Here is a 27,026-nt window from a genome sequence, read left to right on the forward strand (position 1 = left end):
CCCCACACACACACTTTTTTTTTTTTCACAAATCAGTCCAAACATGTATAACATTGGCTTGATTTCCATTAAAAAGCCACAAAATGTAACACTAAAGGGTTTCTGAGGACTAGACCTCTTAGTTCTTTTGTTAAGAGATTTCTTTTGTTGTCTTTATGTACAGCAAAATACTTGTTTCTCTTTTCATGTCCTGGTAAGAAAAAAATGTATTGCACATTATTCTTATTCACAAAGTTTGTGTCTCATGCAGGAAGTTTCTCTTTTAGTGAAAGAATATTGGTGAGCATTATAGGTTGAACCTATTTTTAGATACTTCAAACCCCCTAGGCTGAAGAAGCGTTTGTAAAGGATTTCTCTTTTCTTAAGTTAGCACAGAAGTTGCTTTCACTTAGGCCTCTATAGAATTAAGTGTCCCCCAAAAGACACAATTTTCAGTCAGGCTCTTAAAAAAAAAAAATCATAGCTCGGTAAAACTTGATTATATCTTGTTACTTAGAAACCTGTAGGAACTCCAGCTCAGCTACAGATAAAGGTTACACATAGTTTTTTTTTATCAGAGGGCTGGATGAAATATCTTACTACAAATTAGTAACAGAAGAGGCAGCTTTAATTGACAATATTCCTTTCACTGAAAACCTTTTCCTAAGTACATTTACCTTCAGTTTATCAACAGGTCCTGAATTTCAGTGTCATACATTTTTGCCTTGATTTGCTATACCGTTCTCTGACAAAAAGCACCTTTTAAAATTTTTATTTCTGATTGCTACAGTGAGCATTTATAAGTCTCTACAAACTGAGATACAGTTTTCTATACATCCTGTTCATACACAAGTAGGTGGCTGTAATGCTGATTCATATTTTGCATGGTGAGTTTTCTGTGGATGTTGAGTTTTTTTGTAGATTCCACTGTTTGTAATAACACTTGCAGGTTTTCTCCTACTTCTCTTCTTTAATCTCTGACTGCAAACATTTTGCCAGGATTGAAGAGTCTTGGAAGTCCAGATCCACATACCACTAGTAATGCCCACAACCAACAACATAAAAATTTTCACCATGAAAATTTCTACTGCAGGAATGGAATTATTCATCATGCAGTCCAAATGTTTAGTTTGATTGTTCATCTTGCATTTATATTGCATTGCCACAATTTTCCAATAATCCATGTTAAGTCTTTCATAAAAGTAGCAAGCTATTACACATGTAGCAGGCACTGTATATAAGACTGAGAAGACACCAATCCTGACCATAAGTTTCTCCAACTTGTCTGTGTTTTCTCCACCTGTTTTCATCACCCTCCTGATATGGAAGAGGGCCACAAAACCAGACAGAATAAAAGAAGTGCCTATGATTAGATAACAAGCTAAAGGAATGAGTACAAACCCAGTCAAGGCATTTACATCCATGCTTCCAACATAGCACAATCCTGTCAGTTCATCTCCAGCTACCCTTCTCATAACTAATATCATTATGGTCTTCACAGCTGGAATGGCCCATGCTGCCAAATGAAAGTAGCTGCTGTTTGCTTCAATTGCTTCGTGACCCCATTTCTTCCCAGCAGCCAGAAACCAAGTTAAAGTCAAAATTACCCACCACAATGAGCTTGCCATACCAAAATAATATAGGACCAGGAACACAATGGTGCATCCAGTGCTTTCCAGCCCCTCCTGGATAACATAAAGTTGACCACTGTCTCTGTCACAGGCGATGCTCTCAGCGCCTGAAAAAAGGCGAATAATGTACCCCACAGAATAGACACAATAGCACATAGACAGGAAGATGATGGGCCTTTCAGGGTATTTGAAGCGCTGGGGATCTATCAGAAAAGTGAGTACAGTGAAAGCACTGGAAAAGAAACACAAGATGGACCAGACGGCAATCCAGATGACAGCAAACTGTTTGTCATCCTTGCTCCAGTAAACATCAACCCCGGGTGTGCAGAGTGGGGCACAGGAAGCACTCTTTTCCACATGGTGGAACTTGCCAGGATTTTCACAGGTGGCTCTACCGAGGCTGTCCTTGTGCTGCTGCAAATCATGACCATTGCTCGGCCGCTGTGGCCTGAACATGGGTGGCAACATGCTGGAGCCTCTGGGTGGCTCATCCGATCCGTTGTTAGGGGCTTCCATGCATAGGTAATTGGGGTCATTCTTGTTGGGCAATTTGCTGCAGTCTAAGGAGTCCGGCCACTTGAAATTAAATTGTTCCATGATGGGAGAGCATTTCAGCCTGGCCTGCTCGCACATAACCCTACAGGCTGGGATTGGCGTGGAGACCTGTTCTGTGCACATAGGGGCATAGAGAGAGCAGAGGAAGAATTTCAAGTGGCTGTGACAGCCATACTCCACCAAGGGGGCAAACTCATGCAGCTGAATGGCAGCTTCCCTTTGGTTCTCATGTCCCATCAGGTTAGGCATCCTAGTCATGTTGTACCCTATATCCTTGCACATGGGGATTTCTATGGGCTGGCATCTCCCGTCGCCCGGGCGGTCAATGTCTATGGAGCTTATCCCAGTGCAAAAGCAAACCAGACGCGAGAACAGCCAGAGAGTTTGCATGACGTTCCTCCTCGCCGGCCCCATGTTTGCAGCCACAACACAACGCCCAGCCCCGCGTGCAGCTGGAGCGCGGGTCCTTTCCGCAGGCGAACCAGGCGGGGAGGGGGTCAGTCCCGCCGCCCCACGCCTCCCTCGCCGGAGAGCATCGCCCGCCAACTTCCGCCAGGGACGCTCAGAGCGTGGGACAGACCCAGGCGGCGTGAGCCAGGTCAGCGCAGCCCCTAGCCATGAGCCCGCTGCGGCGCGCCGGTCTCAGCAAAAGTCCAGGCTAGTCATTTTCCAGCCCCGGTGGCGCCGGGAGAGAGGGGACTCGGGGGAGGGGAGAAGCGGGGGTGGGGGGGCAGTTTGCAAACAGCCAGCCGTGCGGGAGCCACCCCCAGCCATAGAGGCACAAAACTTACTGCGGGGGTCCCAGAAACTTTCTTTCCGCCCCCCCCCCCCCAAGGCTTCCACTTCTGAGAGCTTCCTCCCCGCCCCGCGCCCCCTCTCTCCGGGCACAGGCAGAACGCGAGCTTTTGGCCGGCTTGTTAGATCCAAGCGGTCACCGCTTCAACTTCCACGTGTCCCATGCGGCTTTTGGTCGGTGCAGCGGTCTCTCCTGCTCCCCAGGACGGGCCACCGTTTCCCCACACTTTCCTCCCCGGTGGGGGTGGCTTATCCAACTGCAAAGATAAAGGAGGAGAAAATATCTAAGCCATCGGAGAGGGGCTGACACCCTCCCCCTTCTGTTTTTGCAACGGGTTGGTTCTTTAGCGCTTTGCAAGGCAGGGCTGGTTCTCGTCTCTCCTCTCTTCCCGCAGTAGCAGCAAGTCCTGGGGCTGTTGCAGCTGGTTTTTAGGGGGTGGTTGTGTCCCAGGATTTAAAAAAAAAAAAAAAAAAAATCTCTGTGCAGGATCCGCCTTGCATACGACACCCACTTTGCATGAGAAAGGTGAAGCTGACACGGTGATTACTTTCCAATCACTCGGAACGCCTTGAAACCTCCTTAAGGACCCCTACAGGTTTTCCTTGATCACCACAGATAAAAAAAAAGCCTCATTTGTTTCTCACTCTCTGTCTTTTTTCTCCCCCCGGCTCCCCTCTCCCCCCCCCCCCCGCCCTTGAAAGTTTAACAAGATCTTTTCTCTCTCTTTAGACCCCTACCACCTAACCCGCCGTCCTAATTCAGGTAGGAAGGAAGCCCGGGGAAGCTGAGTTTTAAGGATGCTTCAGACTCCTTGTCTCCTAGACAGGGGGTTGGAGATGGTGCCTCCCTTGACTTTCCTTCTTGGGAGGGGGGTAGGAGCGGTGGGGGAATGCTTTAGAAGGGAGGATGTAGGGAGGGAGGATGCATTTTATGGCAAGTGCCATAAACTCTTGGCTGGCAGGGTCATAAAAGCCGGTTGCATTGCAGTAGAATCTCATCTGCTTACAAAATTTCTGCTTTGATTGTGTCGAATTCGAAAAAGTGAACACCGGAGTCAGGACATCTGACATATAGAGGATAATTCTCTCTCTCCCTCTGTTTTAAACTCACATATCTGAATGCACATCAGGTGAAACTAGCAGATTCCCCCAAATAGGAAAATCAGAGAAGACTAGAGAGAGACCTTTAGGAAAGTGATTTTAATCCATACTGACAAGACTCTTTGAGATTTTGGAGAGGAAAGGGTGGCAGGACAGATAATTTTAAAATGAGTTGGCTTTTTTAGTTACTGGTTTGCTTTTATTTTCAAAGTAAAACTGCTAGGATCATTTTGATTATTTTCTACTAATAGTAGTTGGAGAGCTTATGCCAGCAAAACTCCCATTGATCTGAATGGATTTCCTTGGGTAAGAACTGCAGGATTGGGCTCTTATAGACTATCCTCTGAAAAGTATAATGTCAATGAAATGAGAAGTAAAAAAACAACAGGCACCAAAAATAAAATGCTTAGTTGTTTATACATATAATACTCCTCATCCTTGCCTCTCTCCCCTGCACTAACTGATCTCGACACACATGGAATAAGATGGTATAATTAGTAGATTTTGTTTAAGCCCAGAAGGGACCACTATGATCAAATCCTAAAAGGTGAGCTTAACTTTTTGTTTTGAGTTCAATTTTAGACCAACATATTAATGAAGAAAGAAAAATCTCTCTCTTCATTCACACCCACACATACCCAGGGTTTTTCTCCATTAGGGCCTGCTTCTTATCGAAATGAACACTGATTCTCCTGGAAACTATCAAACCCCGCAGGGTCAGAGTTAATACCCCACCCGCCTCTAGAAAGGAAACTGTTGGCTTCCTCGATTGTGATAAGGGTGTAATGGATCCAAGAAAGGGCAACAAACCAGGGTTAATGTTTGCTTCTGAAACCCCGAAGATGCTGACAATGATTGTCTAGAAATAAAAGGTCCTTAATTAAAAAAAAAGTTTTAAATTGGTGGATACTTTTGTTTAATGGCTTTCCAGTGGATCCAGGAATCTCTCTCTGAAAGAGATCAGACTGATAAACTATTGTATCTTATCAGTTGATCCTTCCCTTGGTCACTTCTAGATTTATTTGGGAACTGTTATGAAGGCAGGCAGTCTTACCAGCAAACAAACAAAAAGGCCTTATTTATTTAGTTACATTGCTGTTTCTCTCTCTCTCTCTCTCTCTGTGTGTGTATGTGTGGTGGAGCATTTCCATTCTTCATTAATCTAAGCTGTTTTCTTAGTATTTGTATGCACCCTAGATCCTCTTCTAGAGAGCTCGGTTGGGGGTGGTGGGGAAGTGAAGGGGAAAGCATTCATAAGGGACAAGCTACCTTTTCTAAAGTGAAATTGAAATGACACTTGAGATGAACATTTCTGATACAGTTTTTTTGTTGAGCTTGATTAGGGTTTTTTGCGGGGATGGGTTTTTGTTTTACAAAGTACTTTATTGTATATCAAAATCCATATAGAAATAATACAGAAAAAAGAAATTATAACAAAAGTTTGTTTCCTTATTTTGTACAGCTCTTGATAACAGCCACTTCTTTTCTTATTTTTCTTGGAGGCTAAAAGAAAATATAAATGTGAAATGTAAAAAAGAAAAAAAGTCATCCTTTGTAGGAGTTATGTCTCTTAATTGATGTTTTATGTGCTACTTTAAATCAGCTTGTTTTTTTCTAGCTATTATGTTAGCCAATACAACCCTCTTCAGATCATTTATTTCTGTTTTTATATTTTTTTAAAAAAGAAAGCTATCCAGAAACAGCCCCCATTCAACCAGCCTGAGTCAGAGAAACTAACAAACAGAACATTATTATAGAAAAATGAGGGCTCTGAGAAATCAGCAACTGGAAGATAACTCTGTAACTAATAAATGAAAAGAGCCTTTTGATGGCTCCAGCTGAAAAGATATTTTATTTTATTTTTTTTCCTCCTGTGTGTGGGATTTGAGATGTGTGATTCTATGGAGCAGCCAGGCACCCCTGCTGCTAGGCCCTGGCTAGGAGTTGGCCCCCCTCTGGCAAATGTTATGGAGAATTGGGAGGAATTTTATGGCTGTCTTTTCCCTCAGCTCTTTTTTCTTTTGTCTTCTTTGAAGAATGACTTTAGACATTTTATTTACATATTTAACCATGGATGAAAGAGGAAAAAGAAAGCATTTGGGCCGTTGTGGGAATAGTGATATGTTTAAATTAATGGAAATCTTATTAAGCCTCTAAAATTTTAAGCAAAAGGTTTTTAATGAAACTTTATAATTAAACATGATTTCAAATAATGTGCCAACTCACAGGAAAGATGTGTTTTCACCCATAGTCATCCACACAGACCCCAAAATATGCAGAAGAATCATATGTACTTCAAAGTCCAGCTACTGTTCCATTCTATGCACAAAAAAATTTAAAACTGAATATTTAATGAAGCATGTCATAATTTCAACCATAACTAAATATTTTGTAGGTGTAATGCAGCATAAACAGGGTAAAAAAATGGCATGGCAAAGTTTAATGCTGTGTAATTTATTGTAGTGAAAGTGTAATAAAATACTTCAATGCGGATAATGTTAAAAATCAAAGTTGCATCTATTCTATGTGTATTAAAGTCAATGGAAATTAGAGTGCTAGGCAAGTTTTTTTGAAATGGGATTAAAGAAAACCCAAATAATCCCTCTGAGATAAAATGCTCTGACTCTTCAACAGTAAAGAGAAATTAAATGATAGGCTTGGAGAGTTACAAATTAATTAATAGGTTAAACATTTTAGAAAAACACTATAAATTACTATCATAACAATAGCGTGTCATAACAAAGTGTATTGCTTTCGGTGAATCTAAAGTTTAAAAATTGTGTGGCTACCACTGTAAATCATATTTAATAAAGCATTTCTAGTCAATTGTGCATTAAGGAGAGACGTTTATTTTTTAAATAAAGATCAGTTTGAATATTAGTTCTGCCCAATAATCCTTCCCCCATCCATGTTCATATTAAGAAAGGTACTTTTAAAAATTCTATATCTGATACACAGTGAAGGCCTGTTATTTACCCTCACTTTAATTCTGGTAGCTAACTGTAAAAAATACAAAAATAAAAGTTATCCTTAAAGGAAATAGTAGCTTTAAAAGAAAAACAGCACATACGGAAAAGAAACGCTGATAATAATTACTACAAATCTATCTTTCCTGTTTAATTTCCACTCAAGATACTAATCATGCCAGTGGTGAATTATATTATTGTAAAATGCATGCAGCACATGTTCATTTTTCAAACCAAACTGATTTATTCTTTTTTCCTAATTTCAAACTTTCTCTCGCTATTTTAAAATGATATTTAAATAAACAAAACATATCTTATTGGTAGGACAGGCTGCAGACCATGAAAATGTCGAATATCTATATACTAAGTTAAAACACCAACAACAACACTAGTTAAAAGATTAAAAAACAAAAAATAAAACCCACATCATAAATGGATGAGGGGTTTGTATAGTGTTGCTCTAATACAATTTAGCCAGCTATTTTAAGGGCACTTCCCTTGAAATGTGGTTTGAAATATTACCAAAGGTTCAACGGGGTGCATTAGTGTGAAATGCAAATCAGAACATTTCTTTAATCCCCTTTTCATGGCCTGGCTTCGGATCAGTGGCATCTAAGGGACTCCCCACTGATTCTGGCTCAGGAGGAACCATTCACGGGGGCAGCTTCTCTCCTCTATTCCCACAGTCCAGAAAACAACACCACAGACAGACACCCTCCAACTAAATTAGATTAAACTCCTTCTCTTCCACAGCACATTAGCCTTTTCACTGCTCAAGATTCATTATTCAGCTACTCCTAATTTAAAGATACAGTATACCCCCTCCCCCGGAAGAACAAAACAAAACAAAAAACAAAATAGAAAAAGGACATGCCATCTTTATATATAAATACTTTCAAATTACATGGATATTATCAGTTTAAAAATATAGGCCACATTAGTACACGCCTATCCAGAGCACAAACAGATTTATTCTATACCTAGCAGAGACAGGCCCAGTAAAACACACACAAACTTGGTTCTTCAATATTCATCTGTGTTTAAAGTTCATTCATAGAAAAAACCAGCAATGAAATAAAAAGTCCAAACTCTTCATGCAGCAAAAGTCTGTCCCATTTAGGTTGTCATGAACCATATTAAAAAAAAAAAATTGCTGTAACCCGAGTGCAGTGATATTTGATTTGCATTTCTTCTTGTAACTCACGAAAGCTTATGCTCAAATAAATTGGTTAGTCTCTAAGGTGCCACAAATACTCCTTTTCTTTTCACTTTTTATATAGTGACTTACAGACACAGTCAGTTGTAGGACAGTGAAGGAAAAAGGACTAGTAAGAACTGCACTTGGTAGTTAGGGTTAATTATTATTATGGTTAGGGTCTAACCATTTCCCCCTCCTTTACCCTCCTCCACAAACCCTCACCCTGCAGGGATTTCCCTACACCCCACCTCTGGGGGTGTTTACCCCCCTGAATTTCCCCAGCACCCTGCCGCCCCCCAGTTTTGTGAACTAGTTACATGCAGTGTTGCCAATTTAGTGATTGTTTGGAAATTTGAATTGAAATTGAAACATTAATACAAACTTTAAAAGCATCTAAAGTGTATCATAAAATACATGTATCTGAAAAAGTATAATAGATTTGAAAAGTATGAACATAGACTAGCTTCCTTATACAGCTGTTGTTTTTATGACCATGTCAGTGCATTCATTTCGTTGATGTTGGCCAATCTAATAATTTCAAATTATGATTTGTAAGCAGGGTCTAAGTGGGCTCTCCCTGACAGCTAGTGATGAGCTGAGGGCTGGGGGGAAAGGCTTCAGGACCAGATTGTATTTACATTCACACCTAATCTACCTAGGTATCCAGCAAACAGAGCTGTGTTGCCCAAGTGGTAGATTTTGGCTGAGGTTGGGTTACAAATCACTTGAATGCGGGGGTGGGGTGGGGGGTGTGGGTAATGAAATGTTGTTATTCTTACTGTATGAGTAAAGGGCAGTAGAACTGTACTCAGCCTGTGCCAACTGAGGGCATCAAGAGAGAGGGTGGGGACAGGTGTTTTGCTTGATGGTCCGCCTGAGTCACAAGTACTGTTTGACCTGCCCCCTCCACTGTTTAAAGACAGAGCTGATTAGGCTCCACAGATAGTCTTTTGTTCTGTTAAGTGACCACTACAGCTGAGATCACTGAGAATCAGGTCTAAGTGCTTAGACCTGCTGTGGGACAGTGTTTCTGTGGAAGAGACGGCCCAGCCTGCACTACCAGCGAGGTTCCCCCACTGAGAGCTCAGCTGAAATCACTGAGAGCTGGGTGGAACCTCAAGAGACCAACTCACAGACGTCACAGTGGCAGGTGGCAGCAGAAGGTGATGGCGCAGGGCTACTGGCAACAGAGCGATGGAGTGAACGGTGGCACAATGAACAACAGGGGCCAGAGCGAACAGTGAGCAGCTGGAGGAACGAGCAAGGTGCCTTCTTGCTCCCCACCTGGGAGGTGAACTTATGTGAAAACATCTCTGAACTCTGAGTCGCCACTGACCAAGGACAACATCAGTGAGTGTTAATGAGCTGTTACACAACACAGTTCATGTGAACAAACATGGCTGTGGCATCATACTTTCTATTTAGGCAAGAGATACCACACACTACAAACTGGAGGCCAATGTTAAGTGCATTGTCACTTGTTCATCCTGAAGTTGAACACTGGTTCCGAACAAGACCAGCAAATGCACACTATCTTTCTGTAAGAAACTCAACTGACTGGCTAGACGTATGTGGTGCAAGACTCAACAGTTGAAAAAGTGAAGAACTCTCACTGCATTCAGATCATTTGCATACATGGCTGATGAATGCACCAATGCAAATGGTCATCAAGTATTAAGTCATTGTGTACATTATCTTGATGTCAGTGGTAGGCCAGTACATGCATTTCTAGATTTTCAAGTTATAGAAGACAGATTGGCTGCATCTGTGACAACCCACATCTTAGAAGAGTTAAATGCTTGTCAATTGGACCCCAAACAGATGGCTGCTTGTGCATTCGATGGAGCTGCAAACTTCTCTGGAAGACATGGTGGAGCACAAGGTTCGCTCAGAGAAAAGTGTAACCCTAGTCTCTCCTATACACACTGCAGAGGCCATCTACTCCAACTAGCGCGAGTACGAGCTGCAGACTCTTCAAAAGACATTAAAAAAGCTATACATTTAATGTCTTCATTATATTTTTTTTCAGCAAGAGTCCAAAAAGACTGAATAACTTGGAAAATATAGATGATACACTAGGACTGAAGTTCAAATTAGTCCAACCTGGGAAAACCCTCTGGCTTTCTCATGAGCGATCCTTGGCTGTTGTCTTAAAATTACTCCAGCCATTATTACTGGCTTTGGAAAATATCTACCAAGATGGGATGGATCGAAGTAGTGAGGCTGGTGGATTACTCTTGGTACTATGTTCAGAGAAGACTATTGCCATTCTCTCTCTTGTAAGTCTACTGTTGAAACCACTCGGGTCATTAAACAATGCCATCCTGGCATCTGCTACAACAGTAGTTGATCTTTGTCCAGCAATAGAAGCTATATTTGGATCAATCAGAAAGCTATCCATTGAAAAAGTACTGGAAGAAGCAAAGACTTCAGTCCAGAAGTTGACTAATGAAGGCATTTATATTGAATCCTTAAGGGAAGAGGACAAGAAATGTTTGTTAAGACAACAGAAAAAGTACACAGACTTGATTCTCAAAAATCTACAACAGCGACTTAGAGATTCTACTCAACCTCTACATAGCTTTTACAGATCCCATCTTATAAAACACCGACAATTGAGTGGATTGAGGCACTACCAGCAATGGGGCTGCCATGTGCTCGGGACAGAATAGAGAATCTGAACACAGAGTGGAATGTCATACAACGAATGAATGAAGATTTGACTTCAACTTCTTTTTTATCATCACTAGTGACTCAACCCAATCTTTATGCTATGTTTCCTGGGCTGAAAGAAGTAGGAATTCATCTCTTGCTGCTCCCAGTCACAACAGCTACAGTTGAGCGTTCTTTTTCGTCACTGAATAGAATTTTGTGTTTTGAAAGAAGTTGCCTTCTGCCTGATCATGTGAATGAACTAATGAGCATATCACTCGAAGGAATGGAAGTACCGGACACACGAGAAGCCATCAAAGATGAATGGATTGCATTCAGGAAGTTCATTAACAGAGTTGTGCAAAATTATAACAAGAAACCAAGAAGGATGTGGATGTAGTGCTTCACAGAAGGCTTGAGTAGCCAACTTTAATTTGTGCGATGATTTTAAAATCTAATAAAATGGTCATGAAACATTTTTCAGTTTTTACTATGGTGCCATACAGTCCACCTTCACCCTCATGGTCTAACCCCTCATCAGCCCTGACCCCCCCTGTAAATTTGAACCCCCCCCTCCCCCCAATTTCAATTCCTGGGGAAAACACTGCTCACCCTCCATCCCCACCTATCACTTTTACACATATGGAACTAGATTCTCTGCTGCCCCTGTTTACAGCTGCCTGATTCTCTGCCTTCCGAGCTTCTCTAACTCATGCTCTACCTCCATGGCCCCACAGTGAGCTTTTGCACATGTATTCATGCGTGCGCACCCCCCCCCCCCACACACCCTTTATATCTATCTCAACTGTTTGAGCCTGTGCCAGCTGTCAGAAATATCCCAAGGGACAATCTACTGGCTGGGGATCACTGCAGTGCACCACATTCTGCCTTCTCTTTTTCCCTGTACCAGGGACTGGAGGGAGGAAGGCAGGCATAGCAGCCAGCTACATCTCCCTGGGGAGCAGCACCAGACAGGGGTCTGTGGGTGGTCTCCATTCCCTGTGGGTTACGTGAGCAGTGCAAAGGGAGAGGAAAGGAGCAGGGAAACTGTCCCAGGATTAACTACCATTTTATTATCTGAGTTTGAGAAAATCTACCGTACTACAGCAATGAGTCATCACTGTCCCTTCTATGTTTGTGAAGATGGAGATGGCAGAAAAGGGTGGTTAGAATATTTGTAAGAAACATCTAGTGTTGTGTGAGCTGTCAAAGACATTTTACTTTTGAGCTTCAGGGCTGGACGCTGACAGTTGCGGAGCACCTACAACCACCACTGAAATCAATGACAGTTGCAGTATGTCTCAAGCTTAGGGCCTAGCTTATGAACACCTTGGATAGTAGGTTTTAGAAGATCAAAATGCGTATCCATATCTGTGCAATATCGATGTCATTAACCTGAGATTGCAACAGCGTGAAAAAGTCAAATATTGCCTCTTCTAGGTCCCCTAGATTTGTTGGAACTCTTCATATCCAGACAATGACCTTGAGGAATCCATCCCTTGCTGTCACTATAATTTTGCAGCATCATAGTCTCCTTGCTGGCCTTGTGTTCGGCTCTCCTGAGCATGGTGTTCTCTCTAGTATTATGACTGACTTTTAATTGCCTAGCCAGTGCCTCGAGCAACTTGGCATCTTTGGTGTAGGGAGGGAGGGAGAGACCTACCTTTAAAAATAAAGTTATGATACTAAATACAATTATTGCTACTACTGCTACACGATACTATCATACTTACTAGAGGACAGTGACAGCTATTCCACTACTCCTAGATATTACTGGTGGGTGAATCTCCAAAAGCTGAGAGGTTTTTGCCCAGGGTGACTAAGTACACAGAAGTCCAGATGTTCACCCGAAGCTTATCCAAGCCCTGCGTGTATGAAAATTCAGAAGGAAATGTCCTGAAAAGAGACTTTCTTTTGCGGTTTCCAGGATTTCTTATTCTTGTCAGGCCAGAAATACTGCATAGACAGACTTTCTCACAGTTTTCCAAGAAGGGGAGAGATGTAGATGTTGCTGAAGGAAAGGACTGAGTCAGGAGCCTTGGGAGTCCATTTTCCATTTCACTAAGGCTCGTTTATGTCACTCTGCTTATGGTAGTGGAAATGATCTGTGAGCAATACAGCCTGTAGCAGGGTGTTCAGATGACCTGGGGGGAAATTCATTTCCATCCCCAAATACAACAGTTAGTTGGACCCTGAACATTTCAATAAAACGTAAGAACCTGAAACCTGTGAAAGAATTCTCTGTAGTAACTTAGGGCTTGTCTCCATTTACCGGGGGATCGATGTGCAGCGATCGATCCAGTGGGGGTTGATTTAGCAGGCCTAGTGAAGAACCGCTAAATCAACCACCGATCACTCTCCTGTCGACTCTGGTACTCCAATGGAACGAGAAGCATAAGGTAAGTCGACAGGAGAGTTTCTCCCGCCGACCCAGCGTGGTGTACACACCGCAATAAGTCAATGTAAGGTACATTGACTCCAGCGACGTCATTCACATAGCTGGAGTTGCGTAACTTAGGTCAACTTATCCCTGTAGTGGAAACCTGCCCCTACAGCCCTCCCCAGCTAGTGGCCCAAATTCCATTGAAAGTCAATTAGACTTAGCCCTGGCCTACACTGGGGGGCGGGGGAAGGGGAGGGGCGCGGGGAGATCGATCTAAGTTACACAACTTCAGCTATGTGAATAACGTTGCTGAAGTCAGCGTACTTAGATCAACTTACCATGGTGTCTCCACCGCGGTGAGTCGACTGCTGCCGCTCCCCTGTTGACTCTGCCTGTGCCTCTCGTGGCGCTGGAGTACAGGAGTTGACGGGAGAGCACTCGGGTCAATTTATTGCGTCTAGACTAGACGTGATAAATCAATCCCCGCTGGATCGATCGCTGCCCACCGATCCAGCGGGTAGTGAAGACATACCCTTAGGATCTTAAGTCGCTTAATTCGCTTAGGTGCTTTGAAAATGTAACTCTCAATTAGGAGATCCTGTTGTATTTCATAAATTGTTCACGTTTTATTCATGGTGTACTACATTAGCAGAAGCCTTCCTGCAACTTACTGACTCCTCTACTCTTCTCAGCCATGCCTTTTCAAAAAAATATATATTATTCTGCTACTATTTCTACGGTCCACTCCATCTCAGATGTTCCTTCTACATCTTTCCAATGTCTCACTATATATTTCCCCCATAAAGTTTAATGGGGAACCACTTTACTATTTAATCATCAATCCCTTTTAATTTTCACATATTACCTAGTATATATATATAGTGGGTAATTTTCTGTAGTGATTTTATGAATGTGCATAAGATGTATTTCCAGAGTTTTCTCTTATTCTTTTTCGTCAAGCCAAGAACTTTCCACATGGTCCCCAGTGTCTTTTGAACATCCCTGATATAGGCTACTGTCTCACAGCCTTTATCTCTGCCTATATACTGGGAACTAGGACATTTTTGATGTGCATAATTTTAAAATTAGTGGCACAGTCTTTTATCATGCCGCCCTTCCAAAATATATATATATATATATATATATATACACACACACATACTGGGTCCAGTTTTCATCTGTGTATTCAGATTTCAAGGCTGAAATCCTCAGCACAGGGCCCAGGTGGGAAGAAAGGGGGCTTGTTCACCGTCTCTTCACGCTCCAGAGCCTGGGACCACTCTGGGACCAGTTCAGCCCCTGGGACAATTTAAAGCAGCCTCCGGAGTACTCCAAGTTATGACAGTGGAGGTGCAGTTGCCTTCTGATATGCCCCTTTTGCCCTGGCCATGCCTCTGATAGCTCTCAATGCCAGCCAGAAAAGGTTAGGCCAATTCCTTTGCCTTGCTGTGGAGGGTGCAAGGATTGCTGTATGTTCACTACCGAAAGGAAGAGAGAAGATCCCTGAGGTACTAAATCTGGATTCCCCTCCATGCCCCCCCCGCAACAGATTTATGTTAAAGCATTAGCAGGGTTATACTGTATTGTGCTGCACAGCACAGGGCAGAGGTGGCAGCAGCAGCACCCTTTTCAAACGTTTTGAATAAAGGTTGTCGATGTGCTTCTCAGAAGCCTGGTGAGAGAGGTTTATCTCACCAATACCAGCCTGGTTTCCTGTGTTTGTTTTTCTTTCACATGGCCTCTTCAGAAAGTTTTAACTCTGGCACAATGAAAAAAAATCCCTTAAAAAACGACACTTTAGAAATCTTCACTAGGAAAAGACACCTTTTTTCTTCCCTGCTGTATAGGCCACTAACATCAAAATACCTTCTTGCTGGTTTACTAACCTTCCTAGCATATAGAAAATAAGGTTCTGGTTATGAACGGCCACTTTGCCTCGCTCATAAGATTCAGTACACTTTTTATGAGCCTTTTAAAAGTGAATTAAATAGGTGCCCATGATGACAGTGATGGATCAGGATAATTTACACTTGTCACTCAGTGCTTTGCAAACATTTATTAATTAAGGCTCACCACACTCAGGTGAGGTACTGTAGATAAATACAGTTCCATTACCACAAGGATAAAGGAGGATAAACTGTGACACAATTTACTAGCCCCATATCACAGAGTGATTCTGTGGCAGAGCCAGGAATAGAATCCAGGAATCCTACTCCCGTCCCTGCTTTGACCATGGGACAACACTCACTTTTTCTCTCTCAGAAGAGGTTTACCAATATAGCTCAGGTCAATGCTGCATAAACAGGTCCAGACAGCACATAGGACACAGCCTGTGTGTGAGAATTGGTCACCTTGCTCTGTTCTTACAACAATGGATCCAAGGTTGGTGATGCCAAAACTGGGAGAACACCTTAGGCGGTAAACCACACATTAATTTAAGGTCTGAGTTTCGATATTACACCAGCTGACGGGCAGTCGTTGTTAAGCACAGGGCTGCAAAGAGAAATGCCCTTTCAAAAGCCATTGCTTGCCAGTTGTGGGAAGCCCACCCATTTGGAACAGAAGCCAATGACTGTTGTCTGCTCAGCTATCCACGGATCATTTTTGATGGACATGCTTGCACTCAGGCCATCTCATGACTTATATAGTTACACTTGATGCAGCAGCATTGTATGTTATGTTTGTCACGTTGGGCAGTGCCCTACTGGAAGGTGTGCAGATACAATGGGAATGAGTGTGGTATGAGAATAAAGAGTAGAATGAGTCTTGCAAAATGTGTCTGGCTTGATATGTTAAAACACAGTACTACAATGGCTGTGTATTTAGACCGCATAATCAAGGGAGTATGGGCAATAACTATTACTAGTCAACCTATCACATCCTCCATCCCTGGAACATGCCCTTTCTAACCGAGTCCTCTATGCCTACACTCTCTCCTCCTTGAGGGCCTTCCTCAAAAACCACAATTCTTCTGGCCATATGAAGTCTCTACATTCTCTCCAAGAGAGGTAAGGAGGCAAAGTGAATGACAGAGCCAATACTTGTGTGTAAATCAGCTTAGCTCTATTTCAGAGTAGTAGCCGTGTTAGTCTGTATTCGCAAAAAGAAAAGGAGAAGTGAGCTGTAGCTCACGAAAGCTTATGCTCAAATAAATTGTTTAGTCTCTAAGGTGCCACAAGTACTCCTTTTCTTTCAGCTTAGCGCTGTTCACCTCAATGCAGCTGTGCTGATTTACACCACATGAGGATCTGGCTCAGTAATCATAGTAGTAGCATTGCGCCATTCAGTCCCCTGCTTTAGAGCTAAAGAAATATGTTTCTTCTTTGGAATGTAAAGACTCCATGGCTGGGACCATGTCTTCCCCTTTTGCCTGAAAAGAGCCTAGCACACATATAGCATTATATAAACAACAGCAATGGGAAAAGGACCATAGATTTGGCTTTTGCAGCAATTACCTTTGAGTGACTGAAATGATTGGGTGCAGAATGGTATGCTTGTTTGATTTGGATAGTACTGTTGTTAAACCCTTATTGGCAGGAGTGCTGTTAGATGAAGTAGACAATGTGGTCTAGTGCTTAGAGCAGGACACTAATAATTAGGGCTCCTGGATAGCTGTACTCTATTCCCAGCTCTGCCCCAACTCACTCTCCTATCTCAGGCAAGCCATTAAAACTTCTCTGTGCCTTAAAATTACCCATCTGTAAAATGGGCATAATATCTACCGCATACCAGTGTTATGGGATCTAAATTAAATGTAGGTTTGTGTAGCTTTTAAGATATACAGAATAAAGGTGATATTATTACAGTCAGGTTTACTCTCTGAATTAACCTGAAACGAGTAATCATGGCACATGAATATATTCAATGGCATTTGGTTCATTGGGACTGTATGAAACAGTCACTCTGTGCTTTCACCTACTAGAGCAGCCATACTGCAATAAGTACACTCTGCACAGATGATGCAAGCATATGTGCCAAGCTGGCCTCCGGATTTGCTGCTGTTTACTCCTTCCTTGCAAATTCACCCACTATCCTTCAACATATAGGACCAAATTCAGTCCTGTTGTTACTTCAACTTGGTTTCAAGCAGGGATAAGCAGCACCAGTGCAATCACAGCTCTGCCTATCTCCCCTATGGGTTTGCACTAGTGTCCATTATCTTAGGAGAGTGCAACAATGCAGCTATGCTATTGGCTGGCCACAGGTAGCTGAAATTCCCAGAGTGCATCAGACCACAGTACATATATTGGTGCACTATCAAATGACATGAGCTTTTTTTTTTTTTTTTTCAGATGAAGAATTACCACCACAGTACCTAGGGCCCAATCCTACTGCTATTGAAAGCAATAGGAGTTTTGTCATGGACTTCAATGGGAGCAAGCCTCTTGTCTCAGCATGACAGTTCCTCTTCAAAGGTGCAGCTACTCTGTGATCTAGGGTGGGCATGTTTTTTCCCCCACTTTGTTCCTACGATGCTTTTTCTTGCTTTATGTGGATTCTCTTTCCAACCCTATTTTCCCTTTAGTTTTTCATCGTTGGAGTCACATGATATTGCTCCCTCTACAGCTTCCATTTATGGACAGGAGTGTCACAAGGAATGATAGACTCCATGACACATGCACTGATTCCTCTCTCGCGTCCACCAGTATAAGTCAGAATAACTCCATGGAATATCTTGGAGTTACCCCAGTGTAAGAGGACAGTCATGCCCAATGAATTACAGATGTGCTGTGAGAAATAAAGAGTATTACAAGGAGGGTAGCATTGGAATATCTGTTGCGATTCTGTAAAGCAGGAGTAGTCAATTATTTTTGATCAAAGTCCACATTTCTTGGTCAAAGTACAGTCAAAGTCTAGAGTCCAGAGAAAATAAAAAATAATGATGATCATAAGTAAATAAAAAGATTTCAGAGTTGTTCAAAAACATCTGGTGATCCGACTGGGCCCGCAGTCCACCTATTGACTACCCCTGCCCTAAGGGCATCTAAACTATAAGAAGTCATGAAATATCACTGCAACACAGGATTCAGAGACATAAAGAAATTGGACGAAACTAGTAAAAACTTTTCTGTTAGAGAAGGGACCAAATCAGAAGCCTAGATCTGAAACACACCACCCTGAGCCTTGGAAAGTTCAGCTCTGAATCAGGATTTGACCTCCATGTTTCAGATCTGTCCCTAGGATGGGCCTGAACCAGAACCCTGCATCCAAATTCTCTTGTGGGCATTGAAACTTCAGATCCAGATACCATGACTGGTGCACTTCTTAATTTCAATTTTTTTTTATAAAAATACAATTCCTATCTCAATGGAGCAAGAATAGCAAGGAAAGAAAGAAAGAAAGTTAATCTGTCTGCAGAGAATTTTAATAAGTAATTATTTAAAAAGAAAGATGAATGCAGACTTTGTTAGTTCTTATCAGATCTTCCTGAGCATGTGCATTGTGCCCTCCCTGTACCATGTGATATGAAGGACTATACTAGATCATAGGCACTTATATTTTCTGTCACCCTAATGCTACGTAGTATAACATGACATGGTATAATAAAAAATTAAAACATGTACATTTGCTCTATAGCTAAGAGAGCAGCTATTCACCAACAGACATCCACCAGCTAGGTTTGAATACTAATTTGAGAATGTTGTCACATTTATAGTGCTGTGTTTACCACCATTTCATAGAGAGGAAGCCTGGGCTAGTGATTAAAATAAAGGACTGGGACCGAGAATGTCTGGTTTCCCTTCTCCTCTCTGCCACTTTTGTCAAGTCACACTCTGTGCTTCAGTTTCCCTAGATGTAAAATGGGATTGATAATACTCTCCCTTCCACACCTGTCATAAGGCGTGAATCATTAAGGAACGTAAAGCACTTTGTGATACTTGGATGAAAGATGGAAAGTATTATAAATACTCTCCCTTAATCTGTCAATTTTGAACTAATCCAGTCTACTGGTAATTACTATAATTATTTTAACAACTGCAAATAAAATCATTTTGTTCACTTAAAAGCACTAATCAGTTTCTTAAGAAAAACTCCAGTTCCCATTGAAGTCAGTGGGACTTGTGTCACTATGTAATTGTGAGCCCCCACTTCGTACATTTCTCTTCCAGGCCCTGTTCTGTTCTGTATACAGGGCATCGGGATTAACCCTTGCTGCATGGAGTGCTCAGACATGGAGGCATTTTAATTTTAAGGGTGTGCTATAAATATACCTGGAAAGGTTCTGTGAAGATAGCAGGAAAAGTGAGGATTTATGCTTAGTTATTTAGAATGCTATTTATTTATTATCTCAAGTTTAAATATCAAGAGCTGCTTAATGTATCCTTAAATTTAATTTAAAGTGGCAAAAGTTGAGAGGAAGTTTGGTCTTATGGTTACGGCATTGGCGTGAGTCTCAGGATGTGGTTTGAGTTCCTGTCTCTACCACAGACTCCTCTGCATGATGTAGGACAAGGCACTTAGGACTTGTCTAGAGGGAGAAGTTACACTGGTATGAGATAGGGTGTGAATTTAAAGCACTGTTATTATACAGATAGAGTGCTTTTTTTCTGGTTTAGCTTATGTCACTCTGGAAGCAGTTTAAGCTAAACTGAAAAAGCCACCCTTATTCTAACATAAGAGTGTCCACATGAGAGAGTTATACTTTTACAACCAAAAATCTCCATGTAGACAAGCCAGTAGTCTCTCTGAGCTTCAGTTTCCCAACCTCACCTGGGTGTATGGCTTAGGTATAGGGAGACCAGATAGCAACTGTGAAAAAATGGGACAGGGGTAGGGGGTAATAGGTGCCTATATAAGAAAAAGTCCCCAAAACCAGAACTGTCCCTTTAAAAACCGGACAGCTGGTCATCCTACTTAGGTACTACAGAGTCAGGGTATCATATGAAGTATCTATATAGATGGAACTTGACTTTAAAAATTAAGACCTTCAGGAGGAGATTGGTAGAGTCTTTTTTTGTTTGTTTGTTTTTGTTTGGTTGATTGATGCAATTTCACAACAGAAAATGTTTCAGTTTTGCCAGTCTCACGATCAGGGGCATAAAAAAAAGTGTTGCATGTTTTATACATCAGGCAACAAAGCCACTGAAGATTAGAAATTTTAGGGGAGCTTTGGGGAGGATTCTCCCTCCCACTCTTCTTTTGTGAGGAGCTGGAGGAAGATGAAAAATGGATACTGTGCTGTGTCCCAGAAGAAAGCAAATATTTTATTTTCTTTAATGACCGCATTGGATTCTGAAATTAAACCCAGCAGGTGAAGAGATCCTGTGTAGATTTAAAAAGGGATCACACAGTGTGTTCATGTGCTAAGTCAGGAACAGTTTAAGCCCTGCCATGCTCTATAAAACTGAAACAGTGTTACCCTCTAAACATTCTGCTTTTCAAAGCCATCTCTCTCTCCCCACCTACCTGGAGTCACTGGCTACAAAATGTCATCCTAACTTTAAATATCACTTTCAGGTTCCTCCCTTTAAAATCATTGGATGATCTGTGTTAAATATGACAAGAGTCCCAAATTTGGACTGTATTGCCTACACCCTCTGCCCCTTTTCTACAGAAACCAACTCTATAAATAATGGAAAATAATCCCCAGTGGACCTTTTAAATCAGTTGAGCTGAGAATAGCTAACCTTCACTCTGAACTCACTCCAACTGCAGGTTAATGCAGATAATTGCAGAGCACCTGGTCTAAGCCTGGGGTATGTGAATCATCACTGTAGCACACCTTTCAATCTTTTATTCTGATGTAATGCCCTGGAGCAGCTGAGAGTGCCTGTTTAAGCTTTGTTCCTAGTGGGTGTGCCAATACACAGTCAGAATTCTCTTACTACACACAAAGGAAAGGCTGTACTTTAAAAAGTAAAGTGGATATGTATATATGTATGTGTGTGTTTGTGAGTGTGTTTATATACACAGACATTATATATACACATTAAAATAGCTGTGTATACACAAATACTTTTAAAATGTGCACATGTATGTAATACGTATACATACATGTGTATCTGTATGTACTTGTTTATACACACCCACATTATACACACACACACGTGTCTACACACACACACCTGTGCGCATGCATGTGTAATGCACACTTTTATAATGATTACATGTCTTGCTTGGTTTGATAGACACATTTTTAGTCCCTCAAGTGACTTGAAGGACAAACACAGCCTTTTTCAATCACACCCTATCCTTGGGGATGGATTTATTTCTGCTATTAGTAGTAAAACGTACACTGCACTGACTGTTTAACTACCCTCTCTCTCTATATTTGTGACACTAAAATGCCTGCAGGGCATTTTGCTGCAGGTAACTTGCTTGTAGATGCTTGTAAGCTCCTGCTAGTCTGAGATTTATGATGTCCAAATGTGGTCTGAAGTTATAAACTAAATAAAAGCTGTTTACAAAGGTTTCAGACAGTGTTTCGAAAAAGTCCCTGATTATGCTACCATGCATGGATGAAACTATATGTAAGCGGGGGAATAGTCCCGCTATTGTGGGGAACTTTCCTGGCTTCTGCACTACCCCGGTGAAGTGCCCTAGCGAAAGGATCCGAGTCCTCGCTCCCACTTCCTTTACCCAATGGCCTCCCTGCCCTTGAGGACTCCCCTTCCACTCTTCTGTCTGGCAGAGTCCTCATAACCCCAACAAGGCTGAGCCCAGGATTCCTGGGGGGCTCGACCCCCAACCCTGCTGTGGTCACCTAGGACAGGGCCTAGGGTGTCCCCACTCCAGGGTACTCTCTCGGCACTGGGCACTTCTCTGACCCACTGACCATTACATACAATTTAAAGCAAATGCAAGTTATTTAATCAACAATTAATTTTAAAAATAATAAGGAAAAATGGGAAAGGTTAAAGGAAACACACCACCCCGCTCTGTGGCAGGGAACATCACAAACAGTGTCTCTGGAATGTCCGGGCAGTTCACAGTCTGTTCCTTGTAAGTCCCAGGCCTCCTGCTCAGGCCCTGGCTGTGCTGCAGGGATGCTGTGGGTTGGACACTTGCTCTGGTGGTGGCCACACGCTCTCAGGCTCTAAGTGATAGGACCCTTCTTCCCAGTGTCACCCCCGCCCTGTCGGGGTTACAATCCAAGCCTGGCCCGCAGAGCCTCTTGGCTGAGGCGTCTCCCTGTGCTGGGCCCACTGCCCAGGGTCCCCCTCGGTTTCCCCAGCTGCTCACCGCACCCAGCTCCACCACTCGGTCTCAGCACTGCTGCTGCTGCTGCTCTGCCTCCAGCTCCCTGGGCTGCTTCTTTGGCCCCTCTTCCTCTGGTTGCTGCAGCTCTGCTCCCAGCACAGGTCTGCTCTGCAGGCTGCTTCTGTGACTCTGCTCCCAGCACTGACCTGCTTCCTGGGCTGCTTTTCTGGCCCCTCTGGCTCTGGTTGCTGCAGCTTTCTTCCCAGGGCAAGTCTGCTCTCTCTGGGCTGTGCCTCTAGCTTTGGGGCTGCAGCTCTGCTCCCAGGACAGCGTCTGCTCTCTTTGGGCTGCTTTTCTAGTCCCTCTGGATCTGGCCCAGCTCTGATACCCAGCTTAGGTTGGTCCCCTGCTTTCTCCTTAGCTCAGCCCCACTCTGTCTGACCCAGGTAGTTCCAGCTCACATGGAGGATGGGACCTCCCTGGCCTCCTGACTCCCTGATTAGCCTGCTGGCCCTGTCGTTCAGACTGACCTGGAGCATTGGCCTCTCCCCATTGTTCCTGGGAGATGTCAGTCTCAGGGTCCTGATTCCCCATCGACCCTTCCCCCTTTTTAGTACTGGGAGCTAGCAACTAAAACACCCCCACTGAATGTTAGTAAGGGGGCAACAGACCCCTTACATATATCTAAAATGCACAGCCATATTTGACTTGGTACTTATCCACTGAATTACATTTCCTTATAAATTTAATTCAACTTAAAATCAACTGACGCCAGATGAAGTTTACTGCTTTCATTTGTAGGTGTTGCATACACAAAGAATGTGGAAGTGAAGGATAGAGGGACAGGCACAAATTTGTGAGAGAAAGGAAGAAAAAATATGCACAGAGTACATAAAGTTTCCAGAAAAACAATAATACTTTGTACAGGGTTCATTTATTGTGTTATGACAATGATACAACCTCTGGACATTATAAAACTGCCCTGCATTGGGCAATACCGATTTCTTGTAGTCATGTACCCCAGTGCAAAATGAGTGAATTGTGAGTGTAAACTGCTACCTTTCTGATTTGCTATCATTTGCTGTTCACTTTACAAAAGTGTAAATGACTACATGAGGTGTAAAACAGTGAAGGATTAAGCTATGGTTTGCTTAACTGCAGTAGTATAAACCTCCAGAAATGGGAGCTTTCATATTAAATCAGGATACTGTCCCATTAAACAAAAAACTATCCTAGGGCCAAATTCTGGTTCCACTGAATCAGCAGCAAAACTCCCATTGGAGAGTCATGTTGCAAAATCAACTTCTAAAGGGCGATTGACAGACCTGGAGAGAGCAGAACCATTACAACCTGTCCTCACAGGTTTATAAAGAAATCCTTTTACCTTAAAGCAACAATTTCTATACCTGATGCCTGGCTTGTTGTGACTCCTACACAAGAAGGCTGGAGACTTTAGATAGTTTAATCTCTTATTCGGTACAAGATTTAAAGTACTTCCTTAATTACATTCTCCCACTATTTAACATCTTTGGACAAACCGCAGGACATTAAGACAGGTTAATACATATCATGCAGTATATTATCCACGATAGTCTACTTGAGCCAGGCATAATTTGTTACTGCAAAAGGAGCTCAATTAGAGTGAAATTCACCCCTGTACATGGAACCAGCACAAAGTCTAAGCATCACTTACACTCCCCAAAATAAGGCATAAGTGGTCCACAGGGGTGAACTTTACCATGAGAAAACTGTGCCTGTCCTGTAGCATCGATAAAATGGAAGACCTTTAGAAGCTAGGGTTTGATTCAAACCCCATTGAAATCAATGGAAAGACTCCCATTGACTTCACCAGGCCTTGAATCAGATCTATAGGGTTGCCAGAACTACAGTCCAGTCTTGTCTACTTTCTCTCTCAAAACTCCAAATGTACAAAGTTATTTATTTAAGATGAAACACCAAGCAGTATGCAACCAGGGCAGTGTTTTTAATGCAAGAGTTCTTTGGGATTCAACTCCCAACTGTACCACTCACTTCCATTCAGTTTGCTCATCTGTGAAATGGGCATGCTTACACTTTTCTGCCTTAGAGAGTGGCTGTTTACCAAATGATTTGAGATCTGTGGACAGAAGGTGCTTTTTATCTTTCCAGTTATCTACAACTCCTCAAAACCCACTGAAAAAATGATGTCAAACAATGAACCTAAAAAAGAATGGATTGGAAAGCATTTAGGGGTTATTCTTATTACCAAAGTAAGTTAGCAGTGTGCACTGAAAAATACTATGGACTGTAGTTGCAATTCTTTAGCTAAATGGAGTGAAGCTACTTAATTGGATTAGGTAGGACAAAAATCTACAGATCTATTTAAATTATATCAATGCTGGTTAAAGGATAGCTTTCTTAATAGTAAATATGAACCAAATTCTGACTTCGGTGGGAATTTTGCTCCATTAAGCATGACTGGATTCAGTTATATGTTTTTAATCTTCTGGGTTACTGTGGCTTTAACATTCGCAGAAATACAGTTTGACACTACTTTTTGTCCTTGTAGTCCATTCAGCTTGACACTGCTTTGTGTCATTGTAGTAAATATAGTTTCATCTGTTGGGGTTTAGTATTTATTTACAGCAAATAATCTTTATTCCCTGAGTTAAATGGTTGAAACAATACATTTTCCATTATCTCCCCATTTCTAATGGCCTGGCATCCCTGCAGAATCTCTCTTCCAATTCTAGAGCGATCAAGTGCATATAAAAATGATCTGCCAAAGGTAAAGCAGACAATGGACACATCCCTTCATGACCCTTTTGACGAATCTTTGCTGCCACAGGTCATGAACTTTATAGCATTTATTCAAAAGAAGAGCCTGCTGTTATCCAGTAGGGGGTTAACTGTAACGGGGGAGGGTGGGAAACAGACTCATTCTTGCCTCCTTAGTTAAAAGTTCTATTTTTATTATGATTCAGCTTATGTTACACCATTTAAAAACAGGAAGAAAAAAACAGTTTGGACTTCATCTTGTTTAGCTTCTAATCTCTTGCCAGACAAATTAGCCAGAAGCATTTTAGTCTGACAAATTTTAGTTCAGAGATAGACTAATCTGTAGCATTTTTGATTCATCCATTGTTTTTCTGGGTGCCTTGGGTACATTAGCCTCCCTGTAGTCATGCTAAGATTTGGTTCATAGGGAATCAAGTTACCCTTGTTGCAATGGTGAGGATATGTATCTGAGCTGTGATCTCAATGCCTCAAGACATGCTAAAATCAGAGAGATCCACCCAAGTTTCTGGGATGAGGCACAGTCATTCAAGGCAATCAACAGTGCTATCCAAAAAAGATCTAATAAGGAGAATGAAAAGAACCAGCTATGACTGTAGGGATAGATGTCATGCCATTGTATGTTTATTAAACGTGGAGTTGTTTTAATTATCTCAAAAGAAAGGGGTTATGTCAATTTGTCGTGTGAGAGCATTTAGTTCATTGAAACAGAATTGAACTTAAAAATAGCTTACTAACCATATTTAAGAGTAGAGAGCACCAAATTCCTCACATTCAAATAAAAAGGAAACTAGAATGGCAGCCTGACAGGCTGTCTGGTTCTGGACTCTAAAGGCAAGATTCACTAAACACTGGGCCAAATTCAGTTCTGATGTAACTATGTTAGCTTCAGTGGAGTTAGGCCAGGACTGAATCTGGAACAACATGTTGAGCCTTTGGTCTCCAGAGGCCTGATACAAGCTCTGAAGTCAATGGAACTTTCCACTGACTTAACAGGTTTCGTCTTTCCATTTTCTTCAATGTGTTTTGCATCTTACACACGGTCCTAGGAGACTCCAAAAGCTGATTTTTTGGGAGCTGCAAGCTCCTCTGCGACTAAAGCCAAAGGGTTTATTTATTTATTTATTCTGGCTACAAGGTACTGACTGTGCTTTGTGAAACCACTACTCAGCTTCTTATCCGAGAGACTGAACAGATGGTCACTGGAACTATGAGCCAAAACATAAACCCACTCCCTTACACAGCCCCAAGCACAGGCCAGGGACAATCACAATCCTTGTGTTTGGAGACTGTTCCTTCTGGGTAACCTAGAAGCATCCATCCCAGAGTGGCTGAGGTGGCAGGATCATGGCCCTGTCACCCTCTCTGCACCAGACTAGAGAGATCGCTGAGGATGCTGATGGGAGCTCATTCTGTGCACTGGGGAGAGGCACTTAATCCAAACTGTGTCTGGCTCTGCACTGATTACAGGATCGTGAAGTGAGGAGCTTTCCTTTGACTCTGTTGAGCTTTGGATCAGGTCTAAATGCCTCAATCTAGAAATAAAAATAAACATCCAGTTGTGAACTTGTGGAGAGTGTGATTTCCAATGAGTAAAGCAGGCTGAGGTGCAAAGCATATTCTTCCGGGCATGGCCTTGGCTTTGACTTTTCCTCTTTTCATTCATGGACACCAAGCCAGACACTCAGACCTCATATGACTCAAACTTCCACTGGATTGACTCATTCACCTTTGCGTATGTAATTAAATATCACTGCTGAAGGCTGTATTTCTTTCACAGAAAAGCCAAAAAAAGCTACTGTACAAAAGCTGCGGCAGCATTTCGGGACTAACAAAAAGATGCTGCATTT

At 42.2% G+C, this 27,026-nt stretch overlaps 1 protein-coding gene across 1 annotated transcript; it reads right to left on the reverse strand.

The window, feature by feature from the left end:
- Positions 1–821: 821 nt before the first annotated feature.
- On the reverse strand, positions 822–2,579 carry FZD10 (frizzled class receptor 10). Its single transcript, XM_077834943.1, has one exon. The coding sequence runs from the start codon at positions 2,577–2,579 to the stop codon at positions 822–824; it is 1,758 nt and encodes a 585-aa protein (XP_077691069.1).
- Between the last annotated feature and the right edge of the window lie 24,447 nt (positions 2,580–27,026).

Source organism: Eretmochelys imbricata, chromosome 15, assembly GCF_965152235.1.
Source record: "Eretmochelys imbricata isolate rEreImb1 chromosome 15, rEreImb1.hap1, whole genome shotgun sequence".
Classification (NCBI taxonomy): domain Eukaryota; kingdom Metazoa; phylum Chordata; order Testudines; family Cheloniidae; genus Eretmochelys; species Eretmochelys imbricata.

Excerpts from the sequence above, each read along its gene's own strand:
- FZD10 (XM_077834943.1), bottom strand. The coding sequence starts at position 2,579 with ATGGGGCCGGCGAGGAGGAACGTCATGCAAACTCTCTGGCTGTTCTCG.